General features: G+C 55.6%; 1 protein-coding gene across 1 annotated transcript in view; it reads left to right on the top strand.

The window, feature by feature from the left end:
* The window catches only part of BCAS3 (BCAS3 microtubule associated cell migration factor), a gene marked incomplete at its 5' end in the record, with an annotated part of 537991 nt that extends 519727 nt beyond the window's left edge, over window positions 1-18264 (top strand). The window contains 2 exons of the mRNA XM_081805976.1: window positions 5201-5266; window positions 17454-18264. Of these exons, the coding sequence (XP_081662102.1) occupies window positions 5201-5266; window positions 17454-17602 (215 nt within the window). The remainder of the gene's footprint in view (window positions 1-5200; window positions 5267-17453) is intronic.
* Window positions 18265-19214: the final 950 nt, after the last annotated feature.

The following is a 19214-nucleotide window of genomic DNA, read 5'->3' as shown; positions in this document are numbered from 1 at the left end:
GTATATTAATTATTAGGATTATTTTCAACTAATGCTCTTCCAAAGATTTGTCAGAAACTACTTTTACTTCTTGAAAGGGCTTGTGTCTTTTCTCCTTCTTAACGTGAAAAGCACATTTTGAACATTGCACACAGTTTTTAAATGGTCACAGGAAGGTTTCAATAAGTTGATGAATAAATACCTGATGATCACCTATGTTCTGCAGGAGAGGAACGAAGAGCATTTTGTGTGTGTGTGTGTGTGTGTGCGTGCGGCCTCATGCTAATACCATCTTTCATTTCAAGACTGTAGAAATCAATGTTAATAATAAGTGTTAGCTATTGTTATTGGAGTTGACCAGATGTGTACCCCAAAGCAAATAACCCAGTGCATTGGTCCCTGTATCCTCCCTCTCGGATTAGCTCTTCCAATGGGCCTTGGAACTCCCGCTCACCCCACCGCTGAGGGCTGGGAACATTTTCGGGCTAAAGCTGCATTTCCAGTAGGGGCCATACTAGCCCTGTCCCATCTCAAGTTGCCACACGCTCAGGTGACAATTGTGGGCATGGGGCAGTGAATTAATTCTCTTATCCTTTAGACACCTCTACTCTCTGGCAAACGCTTTCATCCAAGTAACTTAGCCTGTCGCTTAAGTCCTTCCCTTTGCTTTACCGAATCGGGCCCCGGAATTTTCCTCCTTCTACAGTATGTCTGCAAAATGCTTTTCATGTCTTCTCTCAGTGACCTCCTCAACGGGCCTGCACCTTCTTCCGTGGTCGCAGTGGGCAGGCAGGCTCTCTGTGGACACCTGCGGGTTTCTCCCCCCTGGGCTGGGCACTGTAGGGAAGAAGTAAGGCATGGCTCCTACCCTCAAAGAGGTGAAAGCTCCGGAGGAGGCAAGAGGGCCAAACTGTGGGTGTGCCCCTCTCTGGCTCCTCTCTCCGGCTGCCCACGCGGGCCCACCCATAGCAGGGCTGGACCAGGAATCCGATGGGTCTTTTCAGGATGTGAAGACAAAACTGCAGCTTGCCCAGTCCCAGCTGCCATGGTTGCTGAGGGTCCCCAGAGACGTAGGAGCCCCCAGACGTAGAGCCCAGCGCCGTGGGCGGCCACAGCGCTGCCGCTGAGGGTGACGGGGAAGCCGCTGCTGCCCGCGAACCAGTGGGTGGCCCTCTGTGTCTCGGTTCGGTGTCAGATGGCCTGTTCCTCGCTAGTTTCCACTGGTAGGAAAGGCCGAATCCAAGAGTCCTTTCCATCCCAGGCACCCAGCTACTGACACTGGGAGGAATGTTGGTGTTTTTCCTTCTCAGCGGCATTTGGAAGTCCTCGTCAAGGAATGGGGGAAGCCTGGGCAGGTTCCTCTCCCACCTTGGCTCAGTTTCTTCTCCAATGCCACGGGCGGGAGAAACCAGGCAAAGTGGAAACGTCTGCTCCCCGTGTGTATTAGGGGCTGGACGCTGTGCCACCGTACGGAGCACTGCATCTGTCTTCTCACTGACTCCTCTCCACGATAATGGCCACGTCTCCCAAGTGGCTTCTATGTTTTAGACTCTAGGCGAGCCACAGAAATGTCCTTTAATCATCACAACACTGCCAGGGAGATGCTCCTCTCTCCGACTCACAGTGGAGGAAAGATGGAAGATTTGAAGTCAGATCATAACTAAAAAATACAGGATCAAAATGAGATATTGAGGAGGTGCTAGAACCCCAGCCTCTATAAAACAGTGGAATTAGCTGACTTTTCTTCATTCTGGTATCAGAATAGTTCTTTCCTTAAGGGTCTGTCCCACGGACAATAGCAATGGCATCTTCAGGGGCAGCCCTACTTATGTTGTCCTTGGTGTTCGGACCAAACCTCCTTGCAGGGGTTTACTGGACAGAGGATATTGCTCCGGGCGGGGGTGGGGGGCGCTCTGAACCCGGGTGGTGGTTTCCAGTCCTGGCCAGATGTGCCCACTCCCATGCCTGTGGGTCTTCAGGCTCCTTGGGTCAGATCTCCCACACCTGTGGGTCCTAGCTGTGACCCTCCGTCTGGGATTTAACACACACCTAGTGGTGCCCAACCAACCCTGCTCCCAGCTGCAGATGTTTCTTTCTACACCAGGTCAAGATAATGGGGGCCCTTTAGTGATCCATCAGCCAACGGAGTGCTCACAAAGCTTATATTCTCCATGGATAAGCAATATTGTGCAAGGGCCTACAATACTAGTTATTTTAGTTATTGCTAGAAAAATGAAAATGAGGTTGTGCATGTGTATATAAATGATAAAAGTTGTCCATGAGAAAGATTTGTGAAATTGGGATCCACACAAAACAGAAGGAAAGTAACTTCTTATAAACTTGACTCAGGAAATGTAGAAAAAACAGGTCTAAGAGGCACAGTATCTCTAAAGGAGTTTACACTGTCTGCCATGTATTCACATAATCCAAAAAGTGGGCGCTGAGGTTAAGAAGCCTGAGCTGCAACCTCACAAGAAGTGAAATGAAGCCCAGGAGCATTAAATAATGAGACTCTGCTCACATAGCCCAAGAATGCTGACAGCAGGATGAGAGAGAGAGAGAGGGAGAGAGAGAGATATCTCTAGGAGGAGTTTCTCAAGATCCCAACAGTCTCACCTGATCAGAGGGTATTTCAATGACTCCCACCCGCTAGTCAGAATGAGAGGGCATCCCCAGAAGAGGAAGGGGGCTCTCACGTTCAGGGCCTGTTCTGTCGTCCTATTGCCCTACTCACAACGTGCTCAGGGCCCACACGTTTCCACCTCGGCTCCTGCAGTGAGATTTCAAGGCTCTTCCAGGTCCTCCTCACCCTCCTTTCCAACCTGCTCTCCCACTCGCTTGTCCACAATAACCCCTTATTCTTATTCATCTTCACCACCACCACCACCTTCACACAAACACGCTCCCCTGTCAAAACCATCCCATCATCCGCAGCACGTGCCCTGCTCACCTGGTTCTGTTAGAGTCCCCTCCGCCCTCCCTCTCTGCCCAGTCACTTTTTTAGACTGAGCTCCGATCACACCCCCTCTGTGAAGCCCTCCCTGACCATGCAGCCAAATGCCCTTTCTCTCTCCTCTGAACTTCTGAACCACCTGCTCACTGGACACTTGGCCCCGGACAAGTAGTGTCTGTTGCCTTTTCCTTTACCAAGCAGTGTCTGATTCTGTTCTACGTGCCACCGGGGGGGGGCGGGGGGGCTCAGCCCTGGGGGGTCCCTTCAGCCCCTCCCTCAGCCACACTGCCCATACTGCATGTCTTAACCTGATTCTGGTGCCTTGGACAGAGTGTGATTCCCCTTTGTTACCTCCAACCACCAGCCTTCTCGTTGCCCAGCATCCAGCACTGGGAACAAGAGCCAAGCGGAGCCCCAGCTAATGTTTGTTGAATGACTGCATGGGCTTTTGTGGCTCCCGAGAGGTAAATGAGAGCCAGCCAGAGCAATGGGAAAAATTACCATGTTTAGATCACACTTGTTAGTGTCTAGCCAGTTATCAAATCTGATTCTTGGTAGACCGTTTCTCTCCCCCCCCCCGCCCCCCGCTTTCCCTCTTTCTCCCTCTCTCCCTCTCTCTCCCTCTCCCTTCCCTCCCCCCGTCTCCCTCTCTCTGTCTCCCCCGTCTCCCTCTCTCTCTGCCTCTGTCTCTCTCGTCCCCACTCTTCCCCTTCTCCCTCTCCCCTCTCTCCCTGTCTCCCCCTCTCCCTCCTCTCTCTCTCTCTCCCCCCCTCTCCCTCTCCGTCTCCCAAGACTGCTAGAAGTCCCAGGCAGAGGCAGAGCTATAATGGGAGCTTAGGGCTGAGCAGTTCCTCTGCACAGTTTTCAGTTGCCCAGTCTACTCTGAATTCTTTAACCAGAGCACGCCAATTCCTGTCAACAAGGAGGAAGTGCCAGTGTGACTTCATTGGGGAACCTTCAGAATCCCCTTTCCGGGTACTGGCCCAACATGGAGGCAGGAGTTCCTGTGGAAAATGAAGAGGCTTGGACAAGAGGGTGGGGAAGGGCAGTTGGACCCCCAGACAAGGGCCCTCCTCTGGAGACATTAACATAGGTAAATGGTTAACAAGAGGGAGTATTTCTCTCTGCTCTTCCTCCTCTGCCAAAGAATTCACCTTTAACCATTGACCTTTCTGTGAGGTGTGAGATCTGAACAAAGTTGAACACAGTCATGGATGGCTAAATACCCATCTTCCCCTCTGCGCTTGTCTCTGCCTCCTGCCTCCTCAGGAGATGGTCTGCAGTGTACGGACCAGCCCCTAGGCTCGATGGCTGGTAACAGAGGAGAGATACACATATACACAGGAAGTGAAGTTGGAAATGACCCTCTGACCCTTCAGGAATCCAGGGCCCTGCCAAGCGATGCCAGTGTGACTGAACGTAGCAGAAGGAGGCAGTGCCAAGTACCTCTATCAGAATCAGCCACCTAACCGCTGACATTGGGTGATTTCTTCCTGCCCACTTCTCTTTGAACCCACCCCTGCCCCCAGGCACCTGCAGGCCCACTGCATAAGCATAAATTTTTTAATTTGCTGGCAGAATCCCCCAGCACCAGGCTTCACAGACCTCCCCCAACTCCCCCCACATATTATTTAGTGTAGCTTGATAGCTTGCTATCCCACCCCTCCATGTGCTTAATTCAGTTTGGGGAAGATCAACATCCAGTTGCTTCATTTGTGTCGGGTGACTTTTTCCACTCTGTGCCCTCCCTGTGCTCATTCTGCTGGCATGTTCCCATCATCTCTGGGCCCCAGTTGGCCAGAACCAGCATGCCGTCTCGACTTTGATGGGTGCGATAGTGCTGGGCTTACAGCACTGAGTGGGGGGGAGTGTGGACTAAGCCCAGCAGGGTCCCGTTTCCATCTGGGCCTGGCTGGGTCCTCGGAAGGCTTGGAGATGTTTTGGTTTCACACTGTGTTCCTCCCCAAGCCACAGAGAGCTGAATGTGAGCAAACGGATCCTGCCTTTGAGCATGTCTCCATGATCCATGGATGTAGGCAGCACGGGGCAGGAGGAACGGAGGGAAGGGTGACAGCAGTCGAGGCTAGTGAGCGTTACGTGAAAGCCCGGATGTGCTGCGCTGTGGAACAGACCACGACAACCTCTTGCAGGGCTCTCCGTGGCCCAACCAGATTTTTGATACCTACTCGCTTTGGTTTCAGCACTTGCTGCTCTCTGAAAGGTCCACGTTGTGATCCTCTTTAAAGAAATATTCTGTTTTCAATACAGACACAGCCCTTGACGTAGCTGTAAAACACACCACCCCTGAGAGACACGTGGCTGTGAAGTATGTTGGTATGTAACCTCCTGTCTTTGCCTACGTGCAAGGCTTCATCCCACTGCTCTGTTTGTCCCTCCAGAAGTTGCTCCCTTACACCGCACCCCCATCCCCTGGTGCTCAAGCTCTCAGGAGGCCTTGAATTGAGGACAAGAGGTCAGCACAGACAGGAGGTACCTTCTGGCAACGGACTGGTTTGGGGGGCGCCGTAGTTGCTGTTCCTCACCCAACAAGAGTTTCTTTGAGAACCTCATTCCCTGCCCCCCACTTTTAAGATGGAAGTCAAATTTTCGGATTCTGCTGTGCAGAGCAGAGAGGTCACTAGGCTCTAATGCATTTACCATTGACTGCCCCTCTTGTAGTGCGTCTATTAGTGAGTAATTTGATTTGTACCTATTCATTTGCAGTCCCTGCAGGAGCCTGGAGCTGGCCCCTAGTATAATTGGTGCTGTCTCTATTTTTACATCATTAGATTAGCCCCGACTCCTGGCCACTTGTTGTCTGCGCTTGTCTGTCCATTTATACAACCTAATGTAACACAAAATTCATTACTGATCACATTACTTTCAACTCTGAAGCCAGCCTTGTGATAAACATTTGGTTAACCCCTTCCTGCCCACGGGAGGGCTGACAGAACGAATGCACTTCCCCTCGCCAGGCGAATCGATATCTTAATACACCAAAATGGAATTGCATTTCTAGATTTGTTATTCCTCCTGGAGGAGCAAATGGAAAGGCTCGTCTGAGCCAGCTGAATTGAATAATGAATAGAGCCCCGGCTCCAGCAGCCGGTCTGTGAACAGAGCACAAAGCAGAGGCAGCATCCGCTCAGCGTTTTGCCCTGGACAGGCGGCTCCACAGCAGCTAATTGAGACTTGTGCTGCCCTCCCAGTGGGGGAGCGAGGGTTCCCAAGCACGGGCTGCGACCCCAGCAGGGACAGCGGGGACCTCGGCCCCACCGCGCCATTCTCTTGGCTAGGCTTGGCCTCGGGCACCTGGGCTAAGCACTGGCTTAAGTTTCCTTAAAGGCTTCTTCGTGGATGTGAAGGCACCAGACCCGTGGCCTTGGCACCGATGCCACCAAGAAATTAATTAAATTCGTTACTAAACAAAAGTTTACCATTTGAAAAAGATACACAGAATTATTCCTATTCAGAGCCAGGTCAGCAACGTTGGGATTGTTTGGTTCACACCAACTTGTGTGTGCGTGTGTGTGTGCACCTGTCCCCAGGGTGAGCATTGAGCATTCTTTGGCATGGAAACACCACGTGTACCTGCAAGTGGTCCTAGGCGTCTGATAGGGATGTTGCGAACATCAGGAGGGCACTAGACAGGACTTGGCCAAGGGTCTTAAAGGGACCTCTGCATAGCTCTATTTAATCTAGAAGATTCTCCCCTGCTATACCCTGGTTATCCCCTTCCCAGCCCCTGTTTGTCTCTGGGTAGCATCCACACCTACCGTAAGTCATTAACTTGCAGGACAGCTTGTTTCAAAAGGAAAAATATCCTGACTTATTAAGAAACTCTTGTAAAGAAAGCCTCCACAAAGATTAGAAAAATAGGCACAGAGGAAGTAGAATGGAACCCATTACCATGAAAGTCATAAATCCCTAAGTTTAGAAAAAAAAAAAAAAGCCATAAACAGAAGATACTCGGGAAGGGACGCTAGAAAAAGCATCCCATCTAGAGGATATTTTGCTTGAATTCAGGGCAGTCCTGGACAGGCAGCTGAGGAGAGGTAGCGAAGCCTCCGGTTAGTGGGCCTCCTTTCTGTTGAGGAGGCCGCCCTCCATCTCCGAGGACTGCACCTTGGACCCTGCTGCCCATTAGCCTGTTCAGAGCCTTGACAGGCCAGAAATGACCGGAGGTCCCAGGGATTCTTTGAGAGGGCTCATTGCTGCTCTTGGCCTTCTCCATGCCTCCAACACTCCCCCTGCCTCCCTCCTTTGTATGTGGAGGCGGGCCGGGGGCACGGTGCCGCCTTGCAGCCGTCCCTAGGCTGCAAAGTGAGAGGTGCCGGGGAGGGGGGGAGACATGGGACTGCCTCACCCCTCCCTGACCATGGAAAGCTCCATTTCCCACAGAGGGACCAGAGGGCCAGGCCAGAGACTCTGGAGACTCTCAATGGCTTCCCATTGTGAGGACCTACAGAGAGGGGATCTTTGCATCTAGTCAGTGCGAGGACACTGGTTTGTCACGGAACAGCCTGGGTACAACGGCTCAGCTCCCCACCCCCGCGCAACCCACAGTGCACTAACTTGCTCAGTCCCCAGCCTGCTGCTTTGGCCTCAGCTGTTAATCCTCTCAGGTGGGTAAGTGAGACTGGGGGAGAGGGGCTCCGTGTAGCCCACACTGGCCCCGGCCCCGTCAGCTCGAGAAATCGGATCAGAGCACGAGCCTCTGCTTTCTAGAATGGGACAGACCAGTGGCAGGGAGGAGAATGAGTCGGCTGGCTGGTGGAATGAGAGACTGATTTCTTAACCTTGATGGAAAGGGGGGAAAAGCCACATCTTACCAAACTCTTCCACTGCATCATAGAGAATTTAATTATGTTTGGACATTCGAATGAGAACCAGATGTGGCTCTGGCCCGTCAGGCCAGCAAAGTTCAAGGAGCTGCATCTCTCCTGTGGTCTGCGGACCCCTGTGCTGTCTCTCAGGCCTGGAGGGCAGCTCGGGAAGACCCCGTCTGGGAGCTCGGTGGGGTCTCCCGAGCCTCAAGGCTGGGCTGGAGGAGATAGGCGGGTCCAGGCTAGCTGCCAAGCACCATTTCCACAGGAGACTTTCCAAGCGCCGTGTCCTCCTCGTAGCCATGCTGAGTGGGCATGTTTGCAGGGCCTTCATTAGCACCCACATCCTTCCCACACACAGACACACACACACACAAAGAGCTCATGACACAGCACCTGGCTGGGCATTCTCTACCAAAGACCCATCTCCGAACCGCCCAGCCCGTGTCTACCTCAGATGGCATCTGCCAAGACTCGGCCCTCAGGGTCGTGCCGTGACCCGGAGCTAGAAAGACCCTTTCAGGCCCTCCTGCATGAGGAGCTCTCCTCTGGGGGCCTCCGCCTGCTGGAACACCAGAGGTGGCCACACTGATTTTCTAACCGGGACACTCCATGTGTTCAGTGTGTGTTCTGCTTCTGAAAGCCCCATCACATCCTTTTCTCTTTAGAGCCTCACACACCCCGTGAGGTTGCCGGAACCGCCCCTCCCCTCCTGCCTGACAGATGCTGAAGCAGAGGAGAAGTGAAGTGACTCGCGCGGGTCATTCAGCACGTCTGTCTGTGACAGAACTCTCAGCCTCCTACCACAGGACTCTTCCTTCCTGCCATCTGCAGGGAGTTTCAGTGCAGGGCTGTTCCCGAAGTGTGGCTTCAGCCAGATTTGCCAAATATCTCAAAACCAGGGAAACGGGAGCCTGGTCCGCTCAGCCTTTGCTGTCCCCGTGTCTAATAGGCTGTGACAGGTCAATATATAAAGTTAGAGCAATAGAGTGGACTGAGAGGGTCACTGCACACGGGGTACTGGTCGAGGTGGTCCGGGTGGGGGATCCTGCTCTCTTCTGCTTTGAAGCCCAGACTTGGCTTAGGTAACATGGATTTCCTGGGAGTGGAGTGTGGCAGCATTTCTGGTTCAAGTCTTTCCCTACCTGGGATTGGTTCCTTATTATGGTTGTTCTATGGGGCGACCTGGGGAAAGGCTCTCACCCCCAACCAGGCCAGCATACCCTCCAACTAATACCCCACCTACTGCCATTGCTCATCAGCTGTTCAAAGGCTGTGAAGGAATCTGGGGCTAAGCCATGAGCTGCTTGCTCTGTTGGAACTCGGATACTGCGCTCCCCACTCCCCCAACACACACACACACACACACACACACACACACACACACACACACAGCCAGCTCCAATGGAGAGGGGGTGTAGGATGTGGTGAGAGTCTGGTCTTTTGAACAGGGGCCTCCGGAGTCCTCCTCATTCGTTAGGCCTCCCTCCCCCTCTCTTTCTATGTTTACTCTCCCTTCCCCAACATTCCAGCATGCTCATCTCCTGCCACACCCCTGTCCCTACTGGCCCCACCAGGAATTTGGGGATCTAGCTACCTCTGTGCCTCTACCTCATGATATTAATGGCCTGCTGTCATGAATAAGGTTCCTCTTTGGCTACTGGGGGGAAGGAGCGATGGGGAAGAGAGGTGATGTGCCTACTGGATGTTTTTCTGGATGGAGGCCACCCAGTTTACCTGGATGGAGGCTGTCTGCTTGCCTAGTCTCCTCAACCGTCATCCTTTCTACAACTTTCTACAACTGACCACAACTTTCCAGTGGATGCTTGGGAAGACCCAAAGTCTTCTCTAGGCCTCGGGTCTCCCCCTAAACCCTAAGGTTATTAGGCACGTGCATGGCCCCAGTGGCCAAGGGAAGCAGTTCCTGGTCTCCTGAGCCAAGAGCACTGGATATTTCCCCTCATTGTCCGGAGCTGAGGGGTGGAGGGCAGGGCAGACCATGTGGTCCTGGCCTCGTTCTGTGACATTCTGGGCCTCAGTACCTGTGGGGGTCAGGGACGAGAGCTGGGCAAGGGGGAGAAAAAGCACGGTTGTGGGAGTCCTGGGGGTGGAAAGGGACTCCGGGCAGGAAGGAAGGTGCGTGGCTGCCCTCAGGCTGACAGGCTGTGGGCGGTGAGGCACCAGCGGAATGTAACATCAGTGGGCCAGGGCTCTGCACTCAGACATAGGTGTGAGGTGTGGAGATAACCAGGCCCGAATTAGTCCTGTTTCTCCTCGACGTCCAGATTCCATCAGCCCAAACCGGGATTCCTATTATCTGGATGTGGAGGAGCCATTTCATCTTCGGCCCCTCAGCTTCAAGACGCTGCCCTCCTTCCTTCCACAAGCATGCCTGGGAAGGGAACAAAGGCCCTGCTGGAAGGGAAGGGCGATCCTTCTGTCTCCCCCGGCCCCATCCTCCCAAGACCGCCATGCTGGTCTGTTGGCATCTCTGTCAGCTCTGCAGCCTGTGGGGTTGCCCGAGTGCGTGCGCCCCACAGCGCAGGGTGAGGCTGGGAGCAGGGCGGGGCGGGGAGGTGTGTCGGGGAGGCGGGCGGCCTCCAAGGTGGGCATTTCTGAGTGTGAAGAAAAGCAAGGCCCCCCACAGGCCACCTCCTTTACCTGCTGCCCTTGTATCCTCCTAAAAATGGCCAACGCTGAGGCTGGCTCCAGCCCAGAGTGTGGGCTCTGACAGGGCTGTCGGGGTTTCTGGAAACATTTTTCGCCAACTCCATCTCTGTCTCTGCCTCACTCTAGAGGAGTGAGCAGTAGTTTCCAGGGCCAGGACTGGTGTCAGGCAAGCAGCCTCCTGATTGGCATCCAGGCCGTCTCTCAGGATCCCAGCATGAGGGGGTTGCCAGTCCTGCTCAGCCCCACAGGATGCATTCAAGTCCCCTACCTGCTTCACCTTTCTCTCTCCAAGTCCCAGTTTGCTTGGTTGGTCCCAGCCAGCAGATCCCAGCAGGCCCCTGGCTGACCAAGTGGATTGCTTGGGGCAGACCCCATTTGGATCCATCTGCTGAACTTGGCAGCAGTCCCGTGATCCCCTGGTCTCCTCTCCCCATATTCCATCCAGAGAAGTTCTGAAAATCTCTCACCTCTTAGTCAGAGGCCACCCCCACCTCCTTCCCCAGCCAAGAAGGGGATTGGAACTATTTCTTTTTGCAAACCTCCTCTGGGAGCCAGGCACTGGGCAGGATGGGGCAGTTTGGCTGGCTGCTCTGTGTTCTGGGGCCACCCGCTCCCCTAGGGTACCACTGAGCCCAACCCAGGCAAGGGGCTTAACCACAGGCCCCGCCCATGGGGAAGGTAGATGTAGGAGGGAAAAAATCAATGCATGTCAGCAGGGTTGGAAATTTATTTTCCAGCTTGGAAAAGGGTATTTACAAAGAGGCAAGGAAGGAAATGAAAAGCTGTAAACACATATCTGCCATCTTCCTCAGCAGGCCATTTCTTGATTAAAAACAAAGAATCCTTCCCAAGCTCCAGTGGCAGGCCCGCTCATAGGGACCTGTTTGGCAGAGGCACCTGCTGGAGAGGGAAGATGGAGAGGGACCCAGAGGATCCTATGGATAATCACAATCACTAATACAATTGCAACAATAGTAGTAACTCACATTTGCTGGCTGGAAGCTTTAAGCACTTTGTGATGCACTCTACATGCATTACATTATTTAATTTAATTCCTACAATCACACCAGGAAGCAAACATTATTATCCTTGTGCACAGGAAACTGAGGCACAGGAGATGTTTGCCCAAAGTCTCCCACGTGGCAGCAGGCTGGAGCCTAGGCTCTCAACCATTTCCCTAAACTGCCTCCCCACTCTGGGCAGACACTGCCCCTCCCGTCTTCGCGGGCCCTTGAGGCCTTGGGATGGGGGGGTGGGGGGGGGAGCATTCTCCCTTCCCACTGCCAGAAGCGGGCTGTGGGTGCAGGGTAAGACTCTGCCCTGAGGTCTAATGCTCCCCCCCTCCCCGCCCCCCGCCCCATAGCCGCTTGGGTGGTTAGTATAGGGCTGGGGTGTGTGGTTGCAGCCAGGGCCCAATAAACATGCTCCGCTAATCCCTTTAATGAGCAGCATCGCGAGGCTCTAAGTGTACAGAACGTAGCTGACTGCTGAGCCGCCGGTAGATGCTGTGCTTCGGTGCTGGAGGAAGTCCCCGGGCTGCCTGGAGGCCGAACCAGGGGTCCCAGGCACCCTCCTCCCAAACACACGCACGGCACTGCCTTCACTGACCCCGCTGGATCCCACAAACGGGCCTCCCTCTGAGTCCTGAGCCTCGGGCTCTCCACGATGCCCGCCCCCCACCGACCAGATGCCAAATGGGCTTCCCTCAGGGTCTCTGACTGGCCAGCTGCCCCCACTGCCATCTGGCCTGGAAGAGGCCTGGCGACAGTCAAGCCCAAAGTAGGACTTCACTCCTGACCTCCCACTGGGGGCCCCTTGCCCACCTGGGCTTCCCCCGCTTTCTCCAAGGCTCACCTAGTCCCTGTGTCCCCAGCGTTTCCTAGGGCGTGGGGGAACCAAGACAGTGGCGCTTAGTAAAGTGACTCATGAGGGAAAAGAGGCTTCCATCCAGCCTGTCCCTGGAAGTCTCTGTCTTGCCATGTGGGGCAGCCTCAAGGGAGGAAAGGGTCTGTATCCAGGGGAGAGGACAGCCCCAGGGAAAACCTCAAGGGCGAAGCAGCCTTGGGGACCATCACTCCACAGGGAAAGGCCACAGAGGGGGGGTGTCCTCGTGCCCGGGCCCCCAGATGCCGTCTCGGGCGCCGTCTGCCTCCATCCTCTGCCTCTCCCCGCGGTGCACCCTGCCGGGCTCATCCACACCCACCCACCCACGGCTCCCAGGAGCCAGTCCCCATGCCCCTGCCTTTGCAGAGGGGCTGCAGTATCCAGCTGTGGGATGAGAGAGTGAGCTGCCACCGAGGGACTCCCTTGCTCTGCACAGTCCAGCCCGTGTTCCTGCCTCCTCACAGAGACTTAACCGTGACTTCTCCCTTTGCATACGTGCCCAGGGAGCCAGAGCTGCTTCTCCCTAACAAGGGCAGCCACCTCCATGCCCCCTCTGACACCTTCGAATTTTGCCAGACTCCATGGGGAGTGGGGGCCACCTGAGGATTGAGCATTCTCTTTCCTTCACTTAGGAGAACCTCGTGCCTCCCTCGTAGTTGCTGCTCCTTCCGTTGTCCCCCTACCCCCTGTGGCTTGCCCACCCTGGCCATGGCATCGAGGGGCATCTGTGGATAGCAGGCCCCTTTCCCAATGAGAAGCAGTTGGGAATGGGTGGTCACAGCCAGCAGGGAGCACTGCGGGCCAGTCAGCGATGCCCGGAGTTGCCGACATCTCCATCCCGGGGCCTGCAGCTGCCCCAGTTCCCTCTCAGGGGGACTGCATAGCCAGAGCCGGTGGCTTCCTACTCTCCCTTGGTTTTGCTGTCTGCAAGAGGGGGACACGAGCACCCAACTCCCGGGTGCACAGAGTCACTGGAGGATGTGAGGGCACAATAAGCTATCTTCTCTCTGAGCCCAGCCCCTTGGCTGGGAACTAGTCCTCATCCCCTACCGTGCTTTGAGGCCTGGGGAGCAACCTCCTTTAGAGCTGGCTTTTTCCCACTGAGCGGAATCTGCATTCTTCCCAAGTAGAGAGGTTGCGGGGTGCGCTCTCCCAGCCACCCCTGCACAGAGCCCCCAGCTCTCCCCCGCGGCCCTGGCAGGTAGCTGCCAGACTCTCCCCACGAGCCCACCTGGGCTGTAGGAGAACTGCCCAGACCTGGGGGCTTGGGATTGGGGGAGGAGGGCAGCAGCCCAGAAGCTGGGCCCCTGAGTCCAAAGGTCTGGAGGTGTCCCCCAAAACTCTGCAGCCTACCACTGTCTCCTCTCCCTCTCCTGGCAGCCCACCCGCATGGGGTGCCTGCCAGCACCCTTCTCTCCCTTCCCACTCCGCCCTCGTGCTCCGTGTGCGGCTCCTCTCTCCCCACCCCCACGCCGGAAGGGCTCTCAGCTCCGTCACCACAGTGACCAGTCTCTGAGACCCTCCAGACGGGTTGGCCCCCACCGCCCTACACATGCATGTCACTGTCCTTGACTGCAGAATCTCGCCACCAGCCTGCCCTCCCCGCAGCGTGACACCCCACACCTCCTTAGCTACCTCTCCACCTGCTTGCAGAGATCAGTGTACTTCTCAATCGTTGTCCATATCTTTTCCAAAAAGATTCCTCAATGCTTTTCTTTTCAAAAGGGAAAAAAAAAGGAAAAAAAAAACAATGCCAACAGCCCAGCGTCCGTGAGCAACCCAACAGTAACAAAGCAGGTGTTCGGGATGGAGGAAGGTAAGGCCACACATTTCCATTTGCCGCTTGCTCCTAGGGCTGGGCGGCTGGGGTGACTCGAAGGGGGGGACCTGTGCGCACCCCTCCTCCACTTCCTCTTCCACACACACTCATTGTTCTGTCTCAGAAGAGAGAAGGGGGGTGATAGAAGGCATATAGAAAAGTGCCCGGTCCAGCCAGGCCCCTGGTTCTCTTACTGATAGTCCATGCTGAAGAGCAGCTCCCGCCTCTCCTTACCACATCATTCGTTCAGGAAATGTTTTTTGAGCACCAGCTGTTTTCCAGGCCCTGTGGTTGGCATGAGGGAAACAGAGATAAGGCGCAGAAGCAGCCCCCGAGGGGCTTTGCCCCCGGGTGGGGACACACACGTGAACAGACGGTGCGGAGTGTTAGAGGGCCTGGGGCGGGAGTGAGGACGGAGCCCAGCGGGGCCTGGCCGGCGCTGCCAGGGCAACAGGACAGGCTCACAGAGGTGTGGACACCTGTGCTAACCTTTGGAAGATGAGTAGGTGTTCTGGGGGCCAGGCGAGCCTGGGAAGGGCTTTTCAGTCAAAGGGAATGGCGTAAGCACAGGCCCCCGGGGGGCCTGAGGCAGCCTGGAGAGATCCCAAAACTGCACAAGGGCATTTTACTTTGGTGCTTCGAATTCAATAACGTGCCATTAGTGAGGTGGGGTCTTGGGGGCAGGTCGTGAAAGGCCATGTTGTAGTGCTGACTTTAGATCTGATGCTGAGGACTCGAGGAGCGATGAAGGTTTTTAAGCAAAGGAAAAGCAAGATGAGGTTTGTGTCGCAGATGAGCCACTCGGGTTTGGTATGGCGGGTTGGAGAGGGGGGTACCGGGGGGTCGGGAGACCGGTAGGGAGTTCTTGAAATCATCTAGGTGGAATCAAAGGCCTAAGTGCGGGGGGGCGGGGGAGAAGGGGGGAGTCTGCCCACTCCCGTCTTACCCCAGGCCTGATTGGTGAAGAGAAAATAGGAGCCGGGCCGGTCAGGCCATACCTGGCCCCCAAGAGCAGCAAGTTCCTTTGGCCACTGTCCCTGCGCTATCACATGATGGGATGAGGTGCGTCCACTCAGACTTACGGAGTGGGGCCTCTGAGACTGCTGAGGGGGTTGCCCTGGGCCTGTGCCAAGGGGCAGCGGGGGTGCCGTGCTTGGTTCTGGGCTCCAGTCTCCTCCGCCTCCTTGGCAGCGTGGATGTGTCGGCACTCTTCATCAAGAACTCTGGGCCTGTCCCCCAGCTCTGGAAAGGGGCCAGCCTCTCCCATTCTAGTGGCCTTTCCTGCTCCTTCATCTGGGGCTTTCTTGCTTGGGCCTGGTGTCCAGATCCTGAGGAAACCCCTGCTTTCCTTGCTCCTGCCAGTGCGCCTCTCTCCTGCCCTCCTGGCCCTGCTGTCAGCGCCCCCTAGTGCCAGGACGGCTGTGCATGAGGGCAAGGGTCTCGGAAATCAAACGGGGCCTCCGGGATCCCCCACACACTCCTTGGCTTGCTTGTGGGCAAAGAAGGGAACGAAGGAAGATTTCGTGGAGTCTGACACTTCCGCGTAGAAATCCCAGGGTCTGTTCTTTGCTTTCCCATCTTCTCCCTCTCTTGGCACAGGGTCTGTACTCCCAAATTAGGGTGAGACCAGAGAACGAGCAGGGAAGACAGAGCTCATGCGGTAGCCACCTGCCCTGTTTTCTGTCCATATCTAGATAACTCTTGACGTATCCCAGGGTCTCTGGCCCAAAAGGGAAGCCAGTGCCTCTTGGAGATTGAGACCATCATCGGGCCCACAGCCTGTGTCCACAGTCCCCTCCTTCCACTGCCCCCTATCTGCTGAGAGGTTCCAGTGTCGAGGTTCCAGATGTGGCTGGTGCGGCCTGAAGGCCCCTCACTCCTGGGTCCAGGCGCCTGCTCTGAAGTAGGGCAGCACAGACTCTCCCATCCCATTCTGCAGCTGCTACCGCTGGGCAGCTTCTGTGCTTTGGGGAGTCAGTGGTTAGTTCCTGGCTGGCTGCCGATGGCCGGACCAAGAGTGAAGGCCATGACTCTTCCCCTAACCAAAGCTAGCTGTGCTGCATGCATATGGCGGCAGGGTGCTGGGAGAGGGGGCAGGCTGGAGATAAAGGGCTCAAGCCAGACCAGACAAGTGTAACACTCAAGCACACTTTGCTGTTTCAAGTTTGCTTTGAGGTCCTGAGCTCCTGAGGGGGACAGGCAAGACCCTCTCAGTCCCAGGCGAGTGTACCTTGGAGAAGGAGAAATTGCAGATCACCACATCTTGGCTTGGGGTACACTCCCAGAGTCTTCCCGGGGATGTGTGTGCCCACATCTCAGAGCCCACTCTGAGGGACTGAAAGGGGATAGGAACTAGCCACTTGGAAAAGCCAAGAAGTAATTCCTTCTTCTTGTATGCAGCATGCAAGGAAGTCTATTCCCAACCCACCTGCCCCAGTACCTATCTTAGGTCAAGAGATTGGGGGTTGGGGGGCAGTTAAGGTTCCCACAACTGAATGAGATAGGACCAGTTGCTGTATCCAAGATGGCAGCATGGCTGTGGGAGGGCCAGGGAAGGAGCGGCAGAGGGGATGGGAGCCTCCCCACCTGCTTCCCAGGGCAACTCTGCATTCCGAGGGGCCCCCAGGACACTTGGGGGCTAAGAGAAAGGGAGAAAGGAGGCACTGCAGGCAAGCAGGGACATTCTCTCCATTGGAATAGGCCCTTCTCCAACCAGGCATTCCCTCCTGCAGGAAAACAGGATACTTTCCAGGAGGTGCCAGAGATGAGTGGTGGCCTGGCCAGCAGGCAGACTGTGTGGGTCAGAATGAGTGAGCAAGTGAGTTGCTAAGCCAGGGTGGAAGCTCTGGGGAGCAGGCAGGGCCAGGGAGGAGAGGCAGGGACAGATCAGGCAGGGAAGATGCAGTCCTTGCCGCGTTCTGGCTTTTCTCCTGCCTGCCTGACCTGTAGATCCAGGACCGGAGCCACTTCCGGAATCGGGGAGCATGCTGGCTGAGCATGAGTATGTGTGCAGGTGTGGGCACGTGTCCCATGTATGGCAGTGTGGTCCAGACCAGTCAGCAGGGCGGCCAGACTTCTGGCCTAAAGGGGTTCCCACAACGAGGGAAAGACTGTGGCCTAAAACTGGACTCTGCCAGCCAAGGGAGCTTCTCCCTCCTTCGGCTGAACTCCCTGTGACCGGAGCTGCTGCATGGCTCATCTGGGGAGCAGGTGGGGATCCCCCCTCTGGAAGGTGCCTCCAGGCAGACAGCCCGGCCCAGGGTGTGCCCCACTCCCCCAGACCCCGCTCTGACCAGGCCTGGTCCTCTCCTTTGTCTTACAGAACTACAGCGAGAGGGAAGCATCGAGACACTGAGTAACAGCTCAGGTTCTACCAGCGGCAGCATCCCAAGAAACTTCGATGGCTACCGATCTCCGCTGCCCACCAATGAGAGTCAGCCCCTCAGCCTCTTCCCTACTGGCTTCCCGTAGTACCAGCAACCTGCTTCTGACTGGCCCGCCCACTCACCTGCTGGAAGGAGGGGGAGAAGCCCCCCTCTTGGTCCTACCCTTCAGTCTCTGCTCCTCTTTCACCAACCACCTTCCCCAAGCTTAGTGACAACAGCCACCTACCCTCCCCGGATGGAGAAGAGCCCCTTCTCCCAAGCACCTTGGCGCATTCTGACCTCTGTCCCCCATCAGCGGGGCCCTGGCTGAAGGAGACTGCAGAAGCTCTGTCCCCTCCTCCGTTTGCACATGATGTCCTGCATTGGATCCACTTTTGTGTTTTCTAACCATACCCACGGGGGGCCTGGAAGGGGAGAGCGCGGATGGCCTGGCTGGGCATTTTGACCCTGAGCGGACAGCCCCAGCCCACTCCTGGCTATGAGATGCACTGCCCAGTTTCCCTTGGCCAACCTCACTCTGGCATGAGGTAAACTGAGGCCCAGAGTATTAGGGAAGGAGGGAGGAAGGAAGGAGAAGCCCCCCTTCCTCTTTTCTTTCCCCTTTGGCTCATGGGAAGGATTTGTCGTTCTTGTCTGTAAGCCCTTTTACCCTGGTCCTGTACTGTCCAGTGAAGGAAACCGTGGTTACTAAGGCCCTGTCAAAAAGTGCACGTCTTGTCCAATAAATCACGCTATAATTGGTGTCCATCCCTGTGTTGCTGGGGTCAGGGTCCTCTCCAAGCCCTGAGCAGAGTCCTGTGGACCCAACCGTGTGTCCCTGCTCCCAGCACCCTTTGCCTCGACATGAGCAACTGATTGGAGGGTCAGTGAGGGGGTAGGAAGGGGAAGGAGAATGTTTGCTCTGCAATCTGGGTAGGGCCGAATTTAAATTCATTCTCCAAACTTCTTGCTGGTTACCAGAGCCAGTGAATTCAAGAGGCCCCACACAGGCCAGGAGCCCCCCCACACACACACACCGGCTGCGGCAGTCAGGGCCAGTCCAGTCCTTGACATGTGTGGGGGTGGGGGTGGGGGGCTGCTGGGGGACAGAGAGCCTCCTGAGGATGCTAGCCTTATCTTTGGGGCAGGCACCTTGTAATTGCTTCTCTTTTCCAACTCAGAAGGTGGAAGGATGGTCAGGTGTAGGTAGGTCTCATGAATCCTGGCTAGAACCTTGGATGACAGGTTCCTGATTTTGCTCTCCCACCCCTTCCCAATTCCAGACCTGACTTGAAAGGCAGGAAGGAGATGGGAACAGGAGGAGCAAAAAGGGGTATCGAGCAGGAAGGAGACTAATGCGAGCCCCAGTCCCCCCTCTTCCCTGAGAACCCAGAGGGGCCTGGGAGGATTGAAGAAAACCCACTGAGCCAGGTGTGGTTTGGGGTAAAGTTTAATGTAACAGCCTCGGGAGAGTTGAGTTCACAAGCCGGGATTCCCATGCAACCGTCCAGATGGAGCCGGAGTAGCTCCTGGGGTCTGTGCCCCCTTCACGTGCACCCCATGACACCTGAGAGGAGATTTTGTCGTCAGTGCCTGCCACCGGGTCAGTTGGGCATATTGGGCGAAGCGGGACCTGAATCACAGTGGGCTCTGCAGGCTGAGTAGACGGCCTTACGTAGATAGGGTGGCTGAAGCCAGTCCCTCCCGTCTGGGGCCTG

This window comes from Leptonychotes weddellii, chromosome 15 (assembly GCF_054177405.1).
Source record: "Leptonychotes weddellii isolate Sample4059 chromosome 15, ASM5417740v2, whole genome shotgun sequence".
NCBI classification, from domain to species: Eukaryota; Metazoa; Chordata; class Mammalia; order Carnivora; family Phocidae; genus Leptonychotes; species Leptonychotes weddellii.
Note: the sequence above shows the minus strand (reverse complement) of the source record. Positions and strands in the feature narration are given on the sequence as shown.